A 22,704-nucleotide genomic window follows, 5' to 3' on the forward strand; every position below is an offset into this window, starting at 1 on the left:
TTAATTAGGGTGAACCCCACAACGGAGTGCACTGCACTATTATGAGGTATACGCAGAGAAAGGAGGCGCATGGAAACATGTCAACACAAACAGAGTGTAGCTACATATGTTGACCAATGGTAAACAACACCACATTCCTAAAAATGCTCACTGCATTAGGATGAACCCCACAACAGAGTGTGCTGCATTATTATGAGTTATACACAGGGAAAGGAGGCGCATGGAGATGTAGAATCATAGAATCACAGAGTTGGAAAAGACCTCATGGGCCATCCAACCCCCTGCCAAAAAGCAGGAAAATTGCATTCAAAGCACCCCCGACAGATGGCCATCCAGCCTCTGATTAAAAGATTCCAAAGAAGGAGCCCCCACCACACTTCGGGGCAGAGAGTTCCACTGCTGAATGGCTCTCAACGCAACATGTCAACGCAAAGGGTGTATAGCTACACATGTTGTCCAATAGAGTTGACTTCTAACAAGGTCATGCTTTTCTTGACTAGTGGTTTTCAAAAAGTGGTCTCCACGTGTTCATGGAGATTCACATTTGCCAGAAGAATGTGGCATCATTTTAAGCTTTTCAATAAGGTTACGCTGCAGCTATTATGGAATTTCCATTGGAAACAAAAGTGTAAACATAGATTGTGAATTTCAAAATGCATATTTCAAACGGAGTGTTTGCCACCACCCCAATGCTATGGAATCCTGGGATGTGTGGTTTTACCAGTCTTCTCTGCCCAAGAGTCCTGATGCCTCACCAAAACACAATTCCCAGTAAAAGTGGTGTCAAGCTGCATTAAATCTACAGTGGAGATGCGTCCCCATTTGTTGGGCCCTCATTTCTCAACATCTATGCGCGAAAAGATTGCAAAAGTGCAATCCAGTGGGCCACAGAAGCAATTGTGCAACTAAAGGCTCAACTAAGAAAAGATCAGAAGAGGAGGAGGAGGGGAGAGGAGGATGGAAAATGGCTCTCGCTGCAGCAAGGATTATATTTTGGCTCGCCGCACATGTGGATTACGTCTGGTAGGCATTTGAGGACAAGGCCCTGCCTTTCGGAGAATAAGAAAAAGATGTCGCTGGTTCTTACGGGCAGCGGAAAGGTGACGCGGGCAGCAAAGAAGTGTGCCAAAATCGTAAGATGGTTGGCAAGGACTTTCCTGAAAAGTTGTTGTGGGTTATCTGGACTTTTACTCTATTTTTTATTATTATTACATTATTTTTTTACTCTATTATTACTGTTATTACATCCTCAGGCAGCAATCCACCAGGCTTTGAAGCTGCAAGGCCATTCGATGCTAATCAAGGTGGCCAATTGCAACATTCAAGCAGACAAGAGTTCTTTCTCCCACCCTGAACATGCTATCTATCTATCTATCTATCTATCTATCTATCTATCTATCTAATAAAAGTCAGTGTTTGCATGCGGAGGAAGGGTGGTGTATGTGGCAGCTTGCTGATTGGCCACTGTGATCTACACAGTGATTTCACAGTGATTGCTGATTTCACAGGCCACTGTGATCTACACAGGTGATGGACCTGGATCAAACTTGGCACATGTAACCCCCATGACCCCCTTTACATCCTGGTGCAGTGTGGGGGAAGTGGACCACAGATTATGGGATTTGTAGTACTTTCAAACACTTTGGTTCCCACAGACCACTGTGGTCCCCACCAATGACAGATCAAGACCAAACTTGGCACACAGATCCCCATGACCCACTCTACATCCTGGTGAGGATTGTGGGAGGATGGACCACGGATGATGGGACTTGAAGTACCTTCATCCACTTCTCGAGACCGGTGCGACCTTCAGTCAATGACTGATCAAGACCAAACTTGGCACACAGAGCCCTCATGACATACTCTACATCCTGGTGCAGCTTCGAGGAGGAGGGACCACAAATGATGGGACTTGAAGTACTGCGACTCACTTCCCAAGACCACTGTGACCCTCATCCAATGACTGATCAAGACAAAACTTGGCACACAGAGCCCCCATGACCCACTCTACATCCTACTGCAGTTTGGAGGAGGAGGGACCATGGATGATGGGACTTGCAGTACCTTCACTCACTTTCAGAGACCACTGCGACCCTCATCCAATGACTGATCAAGACCAAACTTGGTACACAGAGCCCTCATGACCTACTCTACATCCTGGTGCCGTTTGGAGGAGGATGGACCATAGATGATGGGACTTGAAGTACCTTCACTAACTTCCCAAAGCCATTGTGAGCCACATAAATAACTGATGAAGACCAACCTTGGCATACAATGCCTTTCTCAAATAACCCGGGAACCGCCGGGTCCCTAAACTAGTAGATATATAATCCTCACTTGCTAAGTTTCCAACAGACCTCACAACCTCTGAGGATACATCCTTAACAAAGAGCAATGGCAGTTTAAGTGGTGTCACACTACATTAATTCTGCAGCGTCGATGCACCTTAATAATAATAATAATAATAATATTTTATTTATAACCTGCCTCCATCTCCCCGAAGGGGACTCGGGGCAGCTAACATGAGGGTGAGTACAAAACAACAGAAAAATTACATCACAACAAAATACATAAAATAACCAAATAAAATAAACAGTGCAAAATAACATAATGAAAATCAAACAAAATTCCTCCTCCACAAGGGGAGGATTCTGCAGAATAACAATAAGTGGGGAAATCCATTGGCTGCAGCACTTCCTTTTTGGCTTCTTCATACTATGCTCAGAATATGGGTTTCCCTGCAGTAGTCAGCGCACATCACAACCAATACATCCACAAAGGGAGGTGTTAGCTGGCCCTGATTGTCTCTTGTCTGGAATTTCCCTGCTTTTTGAGTGTTGCTCTTTATTTACTGTCCTGATTTTAGAGTTTTTTTTTAAACTGGTAGCCAGATTTTGTTCATTTCCATGGTTTCCTCCTTTCGAGAATCAACCAGGGCCAACTAACACCTCCAAACAAAGGATTCCCCAATGCAGCAACCAGCCAGGCTTTGCAGCTGCAAGGCAATTCAGAGCTAATCAAGGTGGCAAGTTGCCACAGTCATAGTCGAATCCAGGGAGAGTGTGGATGAGCTCCCTCTGTCAGCTCCAGCTCCCCATGCGGGGACATGAGAGAAACCTCCCACAAGGATGGTCAAACATCAAAACATCCGGGCATCCCCTGAGCAACGTCCTTGCAGACAGCCAATTCTCTCACACCAGAAGCGACTTGCAGTTTTCTCAAGTTGCTCCTGACACACAAAAAAAATACACTTATTACTAGCTGTCCCCTGCCACGTGTTCCTGTGGCCCAGTCTGTGTATATGTGTTTTGTGTATATATATATATGTGTGTGTATGTATTGTGTGTATATATGTGTTTGTGTATATATGTGGTTTTGTGCATTTGTAATGTAATTTTTGTTTTTTGGTTTTTTAAGTCTCTTTGGCTGTGTTTTTCAGTGTTTTTATGAGTGATGGTCACTCGTTGGCCTGATAGGTGTATTGTGTCCAAATTTGGTGTCAATTCGCCCAGTGGTTTTTGAGTTATGCTAATCCCACAAACGAACATTACATTTTTATTTATATAGATTTTACTCTATTTATTATTATTATTACATTTATTATTTTTCTCTATTTATAATTGTTATTATTGCTTTTACTATTTTACTCTATTTATTATTATTATTATTATTATTATTATTATTATTATTATTGCAATTATTATTCTACTCAAGTTGCTCCTGACATGAAAAGAAAGGCTTTGAAGCTGCAAGGCTATTAAATGCTAATCAAGGTGACCAACTGCATATTCACACTTGCCTCCAACAAACAATAGTTCTTTCTCCCACCATGGACATTATTCCAGATGTATAAACCCACTTGCCTAGTTTCCAACAGACCTCACAACCTCTGAGGATGCCTGCCATAGATGTGGGTGAAATGTCAGGAGAGAATGCTACTACAGCACAGAAAATTCACAACAACCCAGTGATTCTGGCCATGAAAGCCTCCAACAATACATTTCCTTTAAAAGTTCGAGCCTTACAAATAGGATTCACTGGATGGATCCAAGGCAAAAGCAGTCAACCAGAGAACAGGGAAAATCAATATATATGTTATCCAATTTGCGAGACACAATAGTAAAGGGAAGGGATTGCGGACAGGATAAGATGGTGCACGGAAGAGACAAAGTGTATCCATGAGACCCTGTATTGCCTACTCCTGATATAGCATCCTAGAGTTGGAAGAGACCCCCAAGGGCCATCCAGTCCAACCTCCTGCCATGTAGGGAGGCACAATCAAAGCACTCCTGATAGACAACCTCTGCGGAAGAGACTCCACCATATTCCCAGGCAGCCTAGGCCACTCTCCAGGAAGTTCTTCCTAATCTTTTCCGTTGAATCTCTTTCCCTGCTATTTGAAACCCTGGCCTCCTCCAAAACGCAGGGGAATTCCAGACAGGAAACAATCAGGGCAAACATCTCCCAACAAAGGATCCCCCCAGGCAGTAATCAGCCCCTGATGGCACAATGGGTTAAACCCTTGTGCCTTCAAGACTGATGACTGACAGGATCAGAGGTTCGAATCCAGGGAGAGCATGGATGAGCTCCCTCTATCAGCTTCAGCTCCCCATGCGGGGACATGAGAGAAGCCTCCCACAAAGATGGTCAAACATCAAAACATCCAGCATCCCCTGGGCAACGTCTTTGCAGATGGCCAATTCTCTCACACCAGAAGCAACTTGCAGTTTTCTCAAGTCGCTCCTGAAACAAATTTTTTATTTTACTCTATTTATTATTATTATGACATTTATTATTTTTCTCTATTTATAATTGTTATTATTGCATTTACTATTTTACCCTAATTGTTATTATTATTATTATTGCAATTATTATTTTACTCAAGTTGCTTCTGACATGAAAAGAAAGAGAGCCAGGTTTTGAAGCTGCAAGGCCATTAAATGCTAATCAAGGCGACCAACTGTCACATTCACACTTGTCTCCAACAGACAAGAGTTCTTGCTCTCACCTTGGACATTATTTCAGATATATAAACCTCACTTGCCTAGTTTCCAACAGACTTCACAACCTGTGAAGATGCCTGCCATAGATTTGGGTCAAACATCAGGAGAGAATGCTTCCAGAACATTGCTATACAGCCCGGAAAACTCACAGCAACCCAGTGATTCGGACCATGAAAGCCTTCAACAAGACAAGTCTTATCTCTCCGAACCAAAACAAAGCCATCCTTAACATCCGTTAGAAGCTTGTTAGAGTTACTGGGCCAAAGCTAGTGTCATTCTGAGGAGTGTGAGGTAAACCTGTGTGTGAGAAAAGCCTCATGTGAGAAAGCTCCAGTGTGAAAGCTGCTGTGTGTAGAACCTGTTAAGAGTCAAAGCTGGTGTCGTCCTAAGAAGAGTGAGAAAGAGAGAAAGGTACAGAAAGGAAGAAAGATAAAAAGCAAGAGAGGAGAGCAGATGGAGAGTGTGTGAGATAAACCTCTGTGTGAGAGAAGCCTCGTGTGAGAAAGCTCCAGTGTTAGAGTCAAAGCTAGTGGCATCCTAAGGAGAGTGAGAGAGAGAGAAAGGGAAGGAAAGGAAGAAAGATAAAAAGCAAGAGAGAAGGAGAGCGGAGGGAGAGTGTGTGTGAGGTAAACCTCTGTGTGAGAAAGCTCCAGTGTGAAGGCTGTTGCATGTATAGCCTGAGTCAAAGCTAGTGTCGTCCTAAGGAGAGTGAAAGAGAGAGAAAGGGAAGGAAAGGAAGAAAAATACAAAGCAAGAGAGGAGAGCGGAGGGAGAGTGTGTGTGAGGTAAACCTCTGTGTGAGAAAAGCCTCATGTGAGAAGGCTGTTGCATGTAATGCTACTATGTATTTATTTGTGTTATGGGAACCTTGTTACTGCAAATAGTGCAACCATATTATTTTACCACAAAAAGTCTACTAAAAGAGAGATAGCATTGGACTGTGTGTTTTTGTTTATTTTATCACTTTGGGGTATTGGTGCTGCTGATAAATTCCTCTACCGTGCATTTATGAGGGTTTTATGTTCTTAAGCCCACTCTCCCAACAGTTCTTCCCAATGTTTAGGTGGAATCTCTTTTCCTGCAACTTGGTTTGGACACACAACACGAAAAACAATTCCTCAAGGTGACATCTTTCCAAATATTTAAACACAACTGTTGTATTCCCCTTTCAACCTTCCCTTCTCCAAAAACCAGAAGTACGTGTCTCCAGAAACCAACATGGGATGCTCAAAGAACAGTGAATGCTCAACACAGAACAAAAGAAACAAATGTAAGAATTTCAGGCCCTACCTGGATATATCTCAAGGCACTCCTTAGGACGCTGAGGTTTGAGGTTTTCTTGTCATCGACGTTGGGGATGTTCCGCTTGAGGGTCTCAAAACATTCTTTCAGGTGGGCACGCCTGCGGAGACAGATCATCCTAAGGTCACCCACACTGCTCAAGTCTGCAGTCCTCAATGAGGAATAAAGATAAAAAGAAGAGAGAAGGAGAGCGGAGGGAGAGTGTGTGTGAGGTAAACCTCTGTGTGAGAGAAGCCTCGTGTGAGAAAGCTCCCGTGTGAAGGCTGTAAGAGTCAAAGCTAGTGTCGTCCTAAGGAGAGTGAGAGAGAGAGAGAAAAAGAGAAGGAAAGGAGGAAAGATAAAACCAAGAGAGGAGAGTGTGAGGTAAACCTCTGTGTGAGAGAAGCCTTGTGTGATAAAATTCCAGTGTGAAGGCTGTTGCATGTAGAGCCTGTTAGAGTCAAAGCTAGTGTTGTCCTAAGGAGAGTGAGCGAGAGAATGAAAGGGAAGGAAAGGAAGAAAGATATAACCAAGAGAGGAGAGTGTGAGGTAAACTTCTGTGAAGCCTTGTGTGAGAAATCTCCAGTGTGAATGTAGAGCCTGTAAGAGTCAAAGCTAGTATTGTCCTAAGGAGAGTGAGAGAGAGAGAAAGGGAAGGAAAGGAAGATAGATAAAAAGCAAGAGAGAAGGAGAGCAGAGGGAGAGAGTGTGTGAGCTAAACCTCAGTGTGAGAGAAGCCTCGTGTGAGAAAGCTCCACTGTGAATGCTGTTGCATGTAGAGCCTGTAAGAGTCAAAGCTAGTGTTGTCCTAAGGAGAGTGAGAGAGAGAGAGAGAAAGGCAAGGAAAGGAAGAAAGATAAAAAGCAAGAGGGAGGAGAGCGGAGGAAGAGTGTGTGTGAGGTAAACCTCTGTGTGAGAGAAGCCTCGTGTGAGAAAGCTCCAGTGTGAAGGCTGCTGCATGTAGAGCCTGTTAAGAGTCAAAGCTAGTGTCGACCTAAGGAGAGTGAGAGAGAGAGAAAGGGAGGGAAAGGAAGAAAGATAAAAAGCAAGAGAGAAGGAGAGCGGAGGGAGAGTGTGTGTGAGGTGTAGCTTGGGGTAGACTAAGGGTTTCCCTTCCCTCGTCTCCTGAGGAATGTATCTACAGTAGAGTCTTGCTTATCCGACATAAATGGGCTAGCAGAACGTCGGATAAATGAAAATGTTGGATAATATGGAGTCTCCTAGTGTTACCCGTCCGATTTGTAATATAATATATTGTAATATGTAATATATTTGACTGGCTGCCCTGACACGAGAAATAAATAAAAAATAACCCGTCCGATGCAACTCGTAGACACCTAGAATACTAACAACAGGGGTTAAGGAAAGGCAACGCCCCGGGGTTAGAGTGACCCAGCAGGAAGTGCTCGGATATAGACTCATAGAGTTGGAAGAGACCTCATGGGCCATCCAGTCCAAGCCCATTCTGCCAGGAAGCAGGAAAATTGCACTCAAAGCACCCCTGACAGATGGCCATCCAGCCTGTTTAAAAGCTTCCAAAGAAGGAGCCTCCACTACACTCCAAGGCAGAGAGTTCCACTGCTGAACGGTTCCCAGAGTCAGGAAGTTCTTCCTCATGTTCAGATGTAGTTTGAAGCTATTGCTCCATTGCATCCTAGTCTCCAGGGCAGCAGAAAACAAGCTTCCTCCCTCCTCCCTATGACTTCCTCTCACATATTTATACATGGCTACCATGTCTCCTCTCAGCCTTCTCTTCTGCAGGCTAAACATGCCCAGCTCTTTAAGCCGCTCCTCATAGGGCTTGTTCTCCAGACCCTTGATCATTTTAGTTGCCCTCCTCTGGACACATTCCAGCTTGTCAACATCTCTCTTCAACTGTGTTGCCCAGAATTGGACACACTATTCCAGGTGTGGTCTAACTAAGGCAGAATAGAGCATGGGGAGCATGACTTCCCTGGATCTAGACATTAGACTCCTATTGATGCAGGCCAAAATCCCATTGGCTTTTTTTGCTGCCGCATCACATTATTGGCTCATGCTCTGCTCGCTAATGAGCTGATGTATCCTGTTTATGTTTTTGGATTCTCTGATATATTCTAGGGTAGTTTTCCCTAACAAGCCTTTCCATCCAAGGGATCCAGAGCAACAGGGATCAAAACGGAACTATTCTGCAAGGCGGCCATACTTAAATGGAGAAGTATAGAGCTCCACTGGCTAGCATTTGTCCAACCATATACAGGATTTCCCCCCAAAGCTACATACCTGTTCTTTTCCAACTTATTATGGACTTCCCTGGTGCCGACCCTAAAAATTCAAAACAAAAAAGAGTTAAAAGTCATGGTTGGGATCATGTTTCAGCAAACCTCATTTCTAACCTTCATCACAATGCCAGTTGATGAGCTACTCATTCGCTTCTGCTAGCTTCCCACTACACAGTAGTGATGCCAACTTCTCATGGGAAAATTCTCAGTGAGAGCTACGTGCCTTGTAACCTTACTTTCCGCATATCCCTCATATAGTGCAAACTTCACACTTGAAGGGAAACAGAATGAGGATGCTCATCTCTTCACCACAATGCCAGTTGATGAGCTACTGACGACTGGCACTGCTCATTTGCTTTGATGGGCTTCCCACTACATGGCAGTTAATACCAACTTCTCATGGGAAAATTCCCAACGAGAGCTACGTGCCTTGTAACCTTACTTTCCAAATATCCCTCATATAGTGCAAACTTCACACTTGAAGGGAAACAGAATGAGGACGCTCATCTCTAACCTTCACAATGCCAGTTGATGAGCTACTGACGACTGACACTGCTCATTTGCTTTCATAGGCTTCCCACTACATGGCAGTGGTACCAACTTCTCGTGCAAAAATTCCCCACGAGAGCTGCATGCCTTGTAACCTTACTTCTCAAATGTCCCTCATACAGCACAAACTTTACACTTGAAGGGAAACAGAATGAGGACGCTAATCTCTAACCTTCACAATGCCAGTTGATGAGCTACTGACGACTGACACTGCTCATTTGCTTTCATAGGCTTCCCACTACATGGCAGTGGTACCAACTTCTCGTGCAAAAATTCCCCACGAGAGCTGCATGCCTTGTAACCTTACTTCTCAAATGTCCCTCATATAGCACAAACTTTACACTTGAAGAGAAACAGAATGAGGACGCTAATCTCTAACCTTCACAACGCCAGTTGATGAGCTACTGACGACTGACACTGCTCATTTGCTTTCATGGGCTTCCCACTACATGGCAGTGGTACCAACTTCTCGTGTGAAAATTCCCACACATGCCTTGTAACCTTAAGTAAAGGATTTCCCCTGACATTAAGTCCAGTCGTGTCTGACTCTGGGGGTTGGTACTCATATCCATTTCTAAGCTGAAGAGCCAGTGTTGTCCGTAGACACCTCCAAGGTCATGTGGCCAGCAGGACTGCATGAGGCGCTATTACCTTCCTGCCAGAGTGGTACCTATTGATCTACGAATATTTGAACTGCTAGGTTGGCAGAAGCTGGGACTAACAGTGGGAGCTCACCCCGCTCACTGGATTTGAACCAGCAAGTTCAGTAGCTCAGCGGTTTAACCCACTGCACCATCGGGGGCTCCTTGTAACCTTACGTTCTGAATAACCCTCGTATATATACACAACAAATAACTTATATAGGAGGCTTGTAGAAGGTTGCCGTTTCCAACAAAAAGAGGGAGGCACAACCTGCAAACAGGGACCAGCTCAATCAGCACCGCCACTCACTCACCCTCCTGGTCTCTTCTTCTGCTCGCTTGGCTTGGAGTCCTCCGAAGGGGCCATCTTGACCCCGAGTGGCGGGGGTGGCAGGGGTGGTGGCGACACATGGTGGGGCTGCAGAGGTTGGTGCATTGGCGGCTGGGGCTGGATGGGTTGCTGCTGGACCATGTGGTGCTGGGAAATGGCCAGCACGGGAGCGGCGTAGTGCGGGAGCTGGCCCGGGCTCCCCGACGCAAGCGAGGGTGACTTGATGTCCGGGAGGAGCGGTCCGGAGGCCTTCTGGATCACGGGTGCCACCAGTGGGGCTTCCTTTCCGAGGCCCGGAGCGCCAAGGGGCGGGTGGCGCGGGATGAGAGGCGGAGACAAGGTGCTCTGGGCCATCTGTTGTGGCGGGTTGGTGACCAGGGGGATGGGGATGACCGAGATGGGAGCCGCCAAGGGTGGGGGTGGGGGAGGTGGAGGGGCCGGGGCAGGCGGAGACAGGGGCACTGCCAAGACATCGTTCTGTGGCTCTTCCTCGTGGGCCACGGCGTGGTTGACCCGTGGCACACTGGCCTTCGGAAGCTCCTGCTCATGGTCCAGGTGAAGTTTTTCATGCTTTTCGTTTTCTTCTGGAGAGATGAACAAAGCGTGGGAAGGAGGAGAAGGGGAGAGAAAGACACAATGAGAACAGAACTAGAACAAACTCTGCATGAAGACAGCAATGGAATTTCTCACAAACCAACTGATATAGAGTGGGAATTACAGTTGTTTGTCCACTCCACTTGCACAATATGGCTGCCATGATACATAGAATCATAGGCCTCATGGGCCATCCAGTCCAACCCCCTGCCAAGAAGCAGGAAAACTGCATTCAAAGCACCCCCGACAGATGGCCATCCAGCCTCTGTTTAAAAGCTTCCAAAGAAGGAGCCTCCACCACACTCCGGGGCAGAGAGTTCCACATCTTAAAAGCAGTGGTTCTCAACCCTCCTAATACCATAATCCCTTAATACAGTTCTTGAAAACAGTCCATATATGTAACCACAAACATGAGCCAAGAGTGTGATGCGGCAGCGAAAAAAACCAATGCAATTCCCTAGGCCAGTGTTTATCAACCATCCTAATGCTGAGAACCCTTAATGCAGTTCCTCATGTTGTGGTGACCCCCAACCAAAACATTAGAGTTGGACTTGACTAGACTTGATGTCAAGAGGAAACCTTTTCCTTAATGATGTTTTACTGACAATTCTGTTATATTTTTATCTCAGTGCTTAATCCTTCGTGGTAAACTCACTGTTATTATTGTGCTCTATTGTGTATTTTGATATGTTTTGTACTCACTTATGCATTGAATGTCTGCCTTGTGTGTTAAATCGCCCTGAGTCATCTCAGGGAGAGAGGGTGGTATTGAAATAAATTATTATTATTATTTATATTATTATTATTTATATTATTATTTATATTATATTATTATTATTTATATTATACTGCCCAGTGGTGCATTGGGTTAAAGCGCTGAGCTGCTGAGCTTGTTGACCGAAAGGTTGTATTCGAATCCGAGTAGCGGCGTGAGCTTCTGCTGTCAGCCCCAGCTTCTGCCAACCTAGCAGTTTGAAAACATGCAAATATGAGTAGAGCAATAAGGCAGGAAGGTAAGGGCGCTCCATGCAGTCATGCTGGCCACATGACCTTGGAGGTGTCTATGGACAACACCGGCTCTTCGGCTTAGAAATGGAGATGAGCACCAGAGTCCCAGAGTCAGAAACGACTGGACTTCATGTCAGGGGAAAACCTTTACCTGACATTACCTTACCTAACCATTATTATTATTATTATTATTTAAAACACCACAAGATGAGTCCACAGCAGACACTCTGTTGGTTGTTGTATTGGATCACACGTCAGACACTTCCCAAGTGTCTAGGACTGTGTGATGTATCGGCAAATAATGCATGCAGATCCCAGTAAGGTGGCCTTCTGCAGCTGGCAGATGATAATTTTATCAGCGCCGATTGTGTTTAAGTGCAGGCCAAGGTCTTTAGGCACAGCACCCAGTGTGCCAATCACCACTGGGACCCCCTTGACTGGTTTGTGCCAGTCTTTGCAGTTCAATATTTTAATCCTCATATTGTGTCAACTTTTCCAGTTGCTTCTCTTCAATTATTATTATTACTACTACTACTACTACTATTATTATCAAGCTTGAAACGCCACCACCTCCTGTTGTTTGGAAAGCAACCTTTAGAAAACGAAAACCCGCCATGCTAATGCCACCTCTTCCTTATGCGGAGGCGGCAACCTACAACGTGCCCATCCATCACTGCAAAAGAGGTTATCAGCCTCCAGACAGAGTCACAGAGAACAGGACCCGATGCTTTGCTCTCCTACCTCGAAGTGACAAAAGCGTAATGCTCTTTCTTTATCAGCCCATTTGTCAGAGGTGTGTCCCCCATCTGGATAGCGGATTCAGAATGGACAGAAAGGAGGTTGTGCATAAATTAATGTATGGAATTTGCTCAAGGGGTACTGCTGGTTTCAAAAAGGGGCTGAAGGAGAAACCTATGGGTCAGTGTTTCACAACCTTCCTAATGCCATGACCCCTTAATAGAGTTCCTCATGTTGGGGTGACTCCCAACCATAAAATTATTTTCGTTACTACTTCATAACTGTCATTTTGGTACTGTTATGAATCATAGACTCACAGAGACCTCATGGGCCATCCAGTCCAACCCCATTCTGCCAAGAAGCAGGAATATTGCATTCAAATCACCCCTGACAGATGGCCATCCAGCCTCTGCTTAAAAGCTTCCAAAGAAGGAGCCTCCACCACACTCCAGGGCAGAGAGTTCCACTGCTGAACGGCTCTTACAGTCAGGAAGTTCTTCCTAATGTTCAGGTGGAATTTCCTTTCTTGTAGTTTGAATCCATTCCTTCATTGCGTCCTAGACTCCAGGGCAGCAGAAAACAAGCTTGCTCCCTTCTCCCTATGACTTCCTCTCATGTATTTATACATGGCTATCATGTCTCCTATCAGCCTTCTCTTCTGCAGGCTAAACATCCCCAGCTCTTTAAGCCGCTCCTCATAGGGCTTGTTCTCCAGACCCTTGATCATTTGAGTCGCCCTCCTCTGGACACATTCCAGCTCGTCAACATCTCCCTTCAATTATGGTGCCCAGAACTGGACACAATATTCCAGGTGTGGTCTAACCTAGTCAGAATAGAGTATGGGGAGCATGACTTTCCTGGATTCAGACACTATGCGTATCTTGATGCAGGCCAAAATCCCATTGGCTTTTTTTGCCGCTGCATCACATTGTTGGCTGATGTTTAACCTGTTGTCCACAATGACTCCAAGATCTTTTTCACACATACTGCTTTCAAGCCAGGCGTTATTTATACTACCATAATGCAAATATCTGATCTGCAGTATGTATTTTCATCCACTAGACCAAATTTGGCACAAATGCCTAATACGCCCAAATTTGAATACTGGTGGGAGGATTTTCCTTCTGTTTCCAAAAAGGAAGACAGGTGGAGAGATCTTCAGCTTTCTCTGCCAAAGGGGTTGCTAAGACTATCATAAATCTGTTTTCTCATGCTCTTTGGCGACCCCTCTGAACCCCCCCCCCTTTTCAGGGGTCCCGACCCCCAGGTTGAGAAACGCTGCTGTAGAATGAATAAACTTTGCAACCAACATGCCATTGCTCAATGCTATGGCATCCTGGGAGTTCTGGATCAGCATAGTTCAGCCGTAAAGATCTTCATAAGCTATAACACCCAGGGTTCTCTATTGATAGTTGAGGTGAATGCAACCTGACGCTACTTTCATGCTCTGGAATCATAGGTGTTGTGGTCTGACAAGGTCTTGAGCCTTTTCTGCCCAAGAGTGCTTGGGCCTCGCTCAACTACAATTCCCAGAATTCCATCACATTGAGCCTTAGCAGCTCAAGTGGTGCAGAACTGCGCTGAGCCTCAACAGGAGTGGTTTTCTTCTCCTCCCTGGCTCTGCTTCCATGCAGGATTTGGCTCCGCCGACTGACGGACTCGCTCGGGTGACGTGTTTGGTGTCGCATGCGAGGGAGCGGCAGGGTTGCTTTGCTGCCTGGCTGCCGTCCAGTTGACCCATCCTGGTCGTGTTGTCTTCCAAAGTGTACTGCGGAGAGGCACGCGCTTGGGGACCTGCCTCCTTCCTCTCCCTCCTTTCCAGCAAAGAGGACTTTCCCCTCTCCGTTGCCTCTTGGCTCACCTGTTTGGCTCCTCGTTGGACCTGTTTCTGTTTTGATAGGACTGATTCATATGAACACAAGTGGAGGCTTAAGTGCACTGGGAGCTGTAGCTTAACAAGGTATTTATTTACGAGGGTTGAATGAGAAGCAATGCCTCCACCTTCGTTACTTGGGTTTGGGTGGGAATATTTCAATAAATCAAACGCAGAAATAATCCTTAGAATGGGCTCTTTAACTACCACTATTCACTTTTCCACATAATCACCGGACAATTGGATACATTTCCGCCAACAATGAACACGTTTTCTGAAGCTGTCATGGAAGAAGTCGACACTCTGCTTCCACAACCCATTGTGCACAGATCTTCCAATAGCCAAGCAAAGCAATAATGTGACCCACACGTTCTTGTGAAATGCTGATTACGCTTGAAATTTCTCTCTGAGTGATACGATTGTCCTGAATCAATCTGCCAATCTTTTGCTTGTGAAACTCGGTGGTTGCTGTCACAGGACGTCCAACTCTTTGTCATGAAAGTCCCACCTCAACATCTTTAAACTTACTCACCCAACAACACACAGTACTCACATCCACACAATCACCATCAACAGCTTGCATTCTCTGATGAATCTCCCTTGGGGTGACACCTTCTGCTGTCAAAAATTCAATGACTGAAGTTAGCTTAAGTCGCATTGACCAACCATCTGCGCAGGGTTCCATACTTCGCACTTTATCAACACAATCATTCAATGCTAAGGCTTCCCACCAAAATGGAACTGTAGAGGAGAGTCTACTGAACAAGCCAGTACCTGCTGCATACCAGTACTGCCATCTGTTGAGCAGTTACGAAGGTGGAGGCATTACTTTTCACTTTAACACCACAACTGTTCAATGCTAAGGCTTCCCGCCAAAATGGAACTGTAGAGGAGAGTCTACTGAACAAGCCAGTACCTGCTGCATACCAGTACCGCCCTCTGTTGAGGAGTTACGAAGGTGGAGGTATTACTTTTCATTCAACTCTCATATTTTTATGCTATGATCTGAAGCAACTTCTGCTGTTCTAGGTTCATCCAGAATGTTTTGTATTACCCAGGAGGCAATATTTTTTGACCCACCCTTACATATCAATCACTCGGACAATGGAATAGAAAGCATGATGTCATGCAAACAAGACTGGAGAGCAATTAATAAAATAACTATAGACAAGAGGGAACTTTCCAATAAGCGCTCTCCCTCTGCTGATGAGTTATGAAGGTGGAGGCATTACTTTTCATTCAACCCTCGTCAGTTTCTCTGCACAACTCCTGGGAATCCATAGGACTGAGCCATGGCAATTAATAAAGGCCTCAAACTGCATTCATTCTAGAGTCTACACGCACCTATAAAGTGGCATACCCTGTTCCCCCAAAAATAAGACATCTCCAGAAAATAAGGCCTAGTAGAAGTTTTGCTGAATTGCTACTGTAGGAGGATCTGGAGATTCCTAGGGGGAAAGTTCTAATCAAATCCTGATTTTAAAAATACACATATGTTTGGATAGACACAGATTGCGGCAACGCAGTCAGGAAAATCCATACATGTGATATGAGTGAAAATATGTGTGTGGGTGGCTGGGGTGCCCCCCCTCCAATGAATTTGCAGGTTATAGCGAGCACTGTGAACATAACCAAGAGCCCGACCAATATCCAGATCCATCATTGTAAGAGTCCACAGTGCTCTCTAGATGTAGGTGAACTACAACTCCAAAGCTCAAGGTCAGTGCCCACCAAACCCTTCTAGTATTTTCTGTTGGTCATGGGAGTTCTGTGTGCCAAGTTTGGTTCAATTCCATCGTTGGTGAAGTTCAGAATGCTCTCTGATTGTAGGTGAACTATAAATCCCAGCAACTACAACTCCCAAACGACAAAATCAATCCCCTTTCCAACCCCACCAGTATTCAAACTTTGGCGTATTGGGCATTTGTGCCAGATTTGGTCCAGTAAATGAAAATACACCCTGCATTTCAGATATTTACATGACGATTCATAACAGTAGCAAAATTACAGTTATGAAGTAGCAACAAAAATAATGCTATGGTTGGGGGTCAGCACAACATGAGGAACTGTATAGATGCATCCCTGGATATTACAGCTGCAAACCAACCAACCAACAAATCTGTCTTGCTTCCTTCCTTTCTTCCCTACCTCTTTCCCTCTTTCCCACCCACTTTCCTTCCTTCCCATTCCCTCCATTCTTCCCTCTTTCCTTTCCTCCCTCCTTCCTTCTCTCCCTCTCTTTCCTTCCTTGCTTCCCTTTTTCTCCATTCTTCCCTCCCTTTCCTTTCTTCCCTCTTTCCTTCCTTCCATCCCTCCTTCCCTTTTCCCTTCCTTCCTTCCCCTCCTCTTTCCTTCCTTCTTTCCCTTTTTCCTTCCTTCCTTCCCCTCCCCTTCCTTCCCTTTCCTCCCTCCCCCTTTCCCTCTTTCCTTCCTTCCCCTACTCTTTCCCTCCTTCTTTCCTTCCCTCCCTCCCTTTCCTCCCTCCCTCTTTCGTTCTTTCCTTTCCTCTTTCCTTCCTTCTTTCCCTCCCTCTTTACTTCCTTCCCTTTCATTTACTTCCTTCCCTCTTTCTTTCCTTCCTTCCTTCCTTCCCTCCATCCTTTCTCTCTCTCTCTTCCTCACTTCTTCCCTTCCCTCCCTCTTCCCTTCCTCCCTCCCTCCTTCCTTGGGATGTGACAATTCCATAGCCCAAAGCCGTGGCAGTTCAAATGAAGTCCAACTGCACTAACTCTACAGTGTGGATGCACCCCTGAGCAACATCGGGAGGCCCTGGGTTGGAAGCTGACTTCCTCAATCCGCCACCACAAAATTTCACTTCCTGGTTTGGAAAGTTGAATGCCCGGGATTTTCCAAACAACTCTAGAGGGATAACTAATCCATAATAATCCATAATTTATAATATTTTAATGTAATGCAATAAAATACTAATAATAATAATAATATGGTATTATAATTATATATTTATATTAGATGCAATAATAATAACATTACAATATAATATAATATAATAATAATATTATGATATAATGGTATAATACAATATAGAAATATTTAATACTGATATTGTACTATTCTAATAACGTAATATACTGTGTGTATATATATCTCGTAAGCCTCTCTGAGTCTCCTTTGGGGTGAGAAGGGCAGCATATAAATGCCGTAAACAAACAAACAAACAAATAATAAATCGAGGTTATATAATCTACAGGTTTCTATCCTGGATCTTAAACCCAAATGTTTTGATATGTTTAGGACGTCAACTTCTACAACTTCGAGAATTGTGAGAGCTGAAGTCCAAAACGCCCAGAAGGCTGAAGTTTGCCCATGCTTCTGGGTCCTACAAAAACTCCCAGGAGGACATTTCTGAAGGCTAACCAGGCTGCCAGAGACGTCATCCTTCTGGAGGCCTTCCTCCATGACTTTAGTGTGTGGGAATGATTCATGGCACAGAGGAGAACCAACTCCATGTCTGTCCCAACTGGGCGGAGATCCGTTGGCCCCATTGAGGAAGGCATCACTTGACCTAGATGAGGACCTGCCCCAGGGAGTCGCCCGCTCTTCCCCCAAAAAATATTCTTCCCACTTCCTGTGAGATAAGCACGCCCAAAGAGCCCAACGAGGAAGGCATCACTGGGTGGCATTCGGTAGCTGGTTCGACAAGACCTGGACAACCCTTCGCTGCTCGGAGGCCCACACAGACACATCACAAACACCCACATGTTCAAGGAATTCTGAAGTGGAACCAAACCGTGGTTCTACCAACTCCACCAGGGTGGAGATCCATTGTCTTAAGTCGGGTTTGGCATGGATGAAAAGTGGAACCGAGGAATCGGCACCAAAATATCCTTCCTAGGAAGGATATTATGGCTCCGATTCCTCGGTTCCACTTTTCATCCATGCCAAACCCAAATTTTGGTGCCGATTCCTTGGTTACACTTTTGCTGTGAGTTTTCCGGGCTGTCTGGCCATGTTCCAGAAGCATTCTCTCCTGATGTTTTGCCCACACCTATAGCAGGCATCCTCAGAAGTTGTGAGGTCTGTTGGAATCGAGGCAAGTGGGGTTTATACATAGAATCATACAGTTAGAAGAGACCTCCTGGGACATCCAGTCCAACCCCCTGCCAAAAAGCAAGAAAATTGCATTCAAAGCACCCCCAACAGATGGCCATCCAGCCTCTGTTTAAAAGTTTCCAAAGAAGGAGCCTCTACCACACTCTAGGGCAGAGAGTTCCACTGCTGAACAACTCTCACAATCAGGAAGTTCCTCCTAATGTTCAGATGGAATCTCCTTTCTTGTAGTTTGAAGCCACTGTTCCATTGCCAGGCTTTGAAGCTGCAAGGCCATTAAATGCTAGTCAAGGCGGTCAATTGCAACTATGTGTTGTCCAAGGCTTTCATGGCCAAAATCACTGGGTTGCTGTGAGTTTTCCGGGCTGTATGGACATGTTCCAGAAGCATTCTCTCCTGACGTTTCATGCACATCCTCAGAGGTTGTGGGATCTGTTGGAAACTAGGCCAGTGGGGTTTATATATATCTCTGGAATGTCCGGGGGCAAGGGAGAAAGAACAGAAGCATTCTCTCCTGATGTTTCGCCCACACCCTCAGAGATTGTGGGGTCTGATGGAAACTAGGCAAGTGGGGTTTATATATCTGTGGAATAATGTCCAGGGTGGGAGAAAGAACTCATCTGCATTGAATGGTCTTGCAGCTTCAAAGCCTGGCTGCTTCCTGCCTGAGGGAATCCTTTGTTGGGAGGTATTAAATCAGGACAGTAAATAAAGAACAACACTCAAAAAGCAGGAGAATTCCAAACAGGAAACAATCAGGGCCAGCTAACACCTCCCAACAATGGCAGGCATCCCCAAAGGTTGCGAAGTCTGACCCACTGCTTAATAATGTCTTGACAGTTGGGTTTCTTAGTCTCGTCATCACGTATATCATGGGACCACCTTGACTAGTATTTAATGGCCTTGCAGCTTCAAAGCCTGGCTGGTTGCAGCCAGGTGGGAACCCTTTGTTTCCACAGATGTATAATCCCCACTTGCCTCAATTCCAACAGACCTCACAACCTCTGAGGATGCCTGCCATAGATGTGGGTGAAACATCAGGAGAGAATGCTTCTGGAACATGGCCAGACAGCTTGGAAAACTCACAGCCACCCATTTCATTCTAATTGCCTAAAAGGCAGGAAAAGGCACACTTCAAACACACTGGTGGATGTCAACAAAGCTTATCCATCTCATCTCAAGCCTTTTCGATGATTGTCTTTTGCTGGGAGAATTTCCTCCCGATCTACTTTGACTCACCAAGGAAACGAAACGTCCAGATTACCTCCCGTGGCCTATGACACGTCGAATGTGCGCATCTACCTGATCTGCCCGAGCCAAACCCGGGTGCAGCTGAGCAAACTGAAGAGGAAATCTTTCCACTGCCCAGGCTCTGCTCAAGGGAATCAAATCCTTTTTTCCCACCTTGCAGCCAGAGCCAATATTCTTCCTGTTGTTTCTAGCTACAAGGAACACCAGTATGTAAATGACCCATCTATCTATACACACACACACACATATATCTATCTTCTATATCTGTGGAATAATGTCCAGGGTGGGAGAAAGAACTCGTCTGCTTGAGGCAAGTTTGAATGTTGCCATTGGCCACCTTGATTAGAACTGAATTGCCTTGCAGCTCCAAAGCCTGGCTGGTTGCTGCTGGGGGGAATCCTTTGTTGGGAGGTGGGAGAAAGAACTCTTGTCTGTTTCAGGCAAGTGTGTATGTTGCCATTGGCCACCTTGACTAGCCTTGAATGGTCTTGCAGCTTCAAAGCCTGGCTGCTTCCTGCCTGGGGGAATCCTTTGTTGGGAGGTGGGAAAAAGAACCCTTGCCTGCTTGACACAAGTGTGAATGTTGTCATTGGCTAGCTTGATTAGAACTGAATGGCCTTGCAGCTCCAAAGCCTGGCTGCTTCCTGCCTGGAGGAATCCTTTGTTGGGAGAAAGAACTCTTATCTGTTTGAGGCAAGTGTGGATGTTGCCATTTGGCCACCTTGATTAGTATTGAATGGTTTTGCAGCTTCAAAGCCTGGCTGCTTTCTGCCTGGGGAAATCCTTTGTTGGGAGATGGGAGAAAGAACTCTTGTCTGTTTGAGGCAAGTGTGAATGTTGCCATTGGCCACCTTGACTAGCCTTGAATGGTCTTGCAGCTTCAAAGCCTGGCTGCTTCCTGCCTGGGGGAATCCTTTGTTGGGAGGTGGGAAAAAGAACTCTTGTCTGTTTGACACAAGTGTGAATGTTGCCATTGGCTAGCTTGATTAGAACTGAATGGCCTTGCAGCTCCAAAGCTTCGCTGGTTGCTGCCTGGGGGAATCCTTTGTTGGGAGGTGCAAGAAAGAACTCTTTGTCTGCTTGAGAGAAGTGTGAATGTTGCCATTGGCTAGCTTGACTAGCACTGAATGGCCTTGCAGCTCCAAAGCATGGCTGCTTCCTGCCTGGGGGAATCCTTTGTTGGGAGGTGCGAGAAAGAACTCTTGTCTATGTGAGGTAAGTGTGAATGTTGCCATTTGGCCACCTTGACTAGCACTGAATGGCCTTGCAGCCCCAAAGCCTCGCTGGTTGCTGCCTGGGGGAATCCTTTGTTACCACAGATATATAAACCCCCTTTTTCTAGTTTCCAACAGACCCCTCAACCTCTGAGGATGCCTGCCATAGATGTGGGCAAAACGTCAGGAGGGAATGCTTCCGGAACACGGGCAGACAGCCTGGAAAACTCACAGCAACATCATCATATTATTATCCCCAAAATAGCCTGTCTTTCAGTGCTAATAATCAAGTCAATACAGAATTTATGGTATGACCTAGTATTAGTTTGGCCTATATTGAATTGTAACTGTCAAGAAACTACTGTTATACGGACAATCTAGTGTAATATATGGTATAGAATGGGGAATAGCCTATTTGTAATAGTAATAATCAAGGAATTACATTTATTCAGCGTCTAACAATCCCTATAGGTCTTTTTTTTTCTCAGTATGAGGCTGCATCAGGCCAGCACCAGATCCTGCACTGCGCATGCGCCACAGCAAGAATGAAACCGCACAGCGTAGCCAGCCGCCGAGGGCGGGTCCCCCAGCGCACGTGGTCGGGGGCGTGGCCTCGACACGTCAGCTTCTCCCCGCCAGCCAATAGGGCGCGTTTGGAAGCAAACACGCAAGGCTCCAAACCCGGGGGTGGATAGGGAGGGGAGGGGGGAGTTCTTGGAACCTTCGCAACGCCAACATTCTATTGTCTGGTGTGTTTGTCGAAGGCTCTCGTGGCAGAAGCACTCTCTCCTGACGTTTCGCCCACATCTAGAGCAGCAGGCATCCTCAGAGGTTGTTGTGAGCTCTGTTGGAAACATATCTGTGGAATGTCCAGGGTGGGACTTCTCTGTTGAAGGCAAGTGTGAATGTGGCAATTGGCCACCTTGATGAGCACTGAACTGCCTTGCAGCTGCAAAGCCTGACTGCTTCCTGCCTGGGGGGAATCTTTTGTTGGGAGGTGTTAAATCAGGACAGTAAATAAAGAGCAACACCCAAAAACCAGGGGAAATCCAGACAGGAAACAATGAGGGCCAGCTAACACCTCCCAACAACAAAAAAATTCCACCAGGCAGCAATCAGCCAGGCTTCGAAGCTACAAGGCCATCTTACCTCCAACAGACAAGAGTGCTTTCTCTCAAATTGGACATTCCAGGTATATAGTTTCAATTCGCCACCTTGATTAGCATTTAATGGACTCACAGCTTCATAACCTGGCTGGTTGCTGCCAGGTGGGAATCCTTTGTTTCTGCAGATATATAAACCCCACTTGCCTCAATTCCAACAGACCTCACAACCTCTGAGGATGCCTGACATAGATGCGGGTGAAACGTCACGAAGGAATGCTTCCAGAAGCATTCTCTCCTGACATTTCGCCCACATCTATGGCAGGCATTCTCAGATGTGGGCAAAACGTCAGGAGACCATGGCTATAGAGCCCAGAAAACACAGCAACCCAGTGATTCGGGCCACAAAAGCCTTCAGCAAGACAAGTCTTATCTTTCCGAACCAAAACAAAGCATCTGTAACATAGCCAGACAGGCCGGAAAACTCACAGCAACCCTTTGACAACGTATTACTATTACTATTAGTATTCCTTCAGTGCCAAGGATCAAAGGGAATGCCAATTATTATTACTTCTATTATTATTCCTTCGCAGTCTAGAGTAAAAAGGAATATTTATTTATTATTCTGACAGCAAAATCAAATAGGGGTTAATAAGATAACCAGGGATGCCAATGCGAGAGAAACCTCATATTAAACAACCAACCATCCTTTATAAATATTCCGAATTATTATTAGTATTAATATAATTATTATATCATATTATATTAATATATTATTATTAATATAAA

The 22,704-nt window shown here is 45.4% G+C and overlaps 1 protein-coding gene across 2 annotated transcripts in view; it reads right to left on the reverse strand.

Moving 5' to 3' along the window:
- MNT (MAX network transcriptional repressor) overlaps window positions 1–22,704 on the reverse strand; it is a 50,002-nt gene that overhangs the window by 23,128 nt on the left and 4,170 nt on the right. For both annotated transcript variants that reach the window (XM_067472056.1, XM_067472057.1), the window contains exons 3-5: window positions 10,050–10,650; window positions 8,547–8,588; window positions 6,294–6,405 (exon numbers count right to left, since the gene is read on the reverse strand). In XM_067472056.1, the coding sequence (XP_067328157.1) occupies window positions 6,294–6,405; window positions 8,547–8,588; window positions 10,050–10,650 (755 nt within the window). The remainder of the gene's footprint in view (window positions 1–6,293; window positions 6,406–8,546; window positions 8,589–10,049; window positions 10,651–22,704) is intronic.

Source organism: Anolis sagrei, chromosome 11, assembly GCF_037176765.1.
Source record: "Anolis sagrei isolate rAnoSag1 chromosome 11, rAnoSag1.mat, whole genome shotgun sequence".
NCBI classification, from domain to species: domain Eukaryota; kingdom Metazoa; phylum Chordata; class Lepidosauria; order Squamata; family Dactyloidae; genus Anolis; species Anolis sagrei.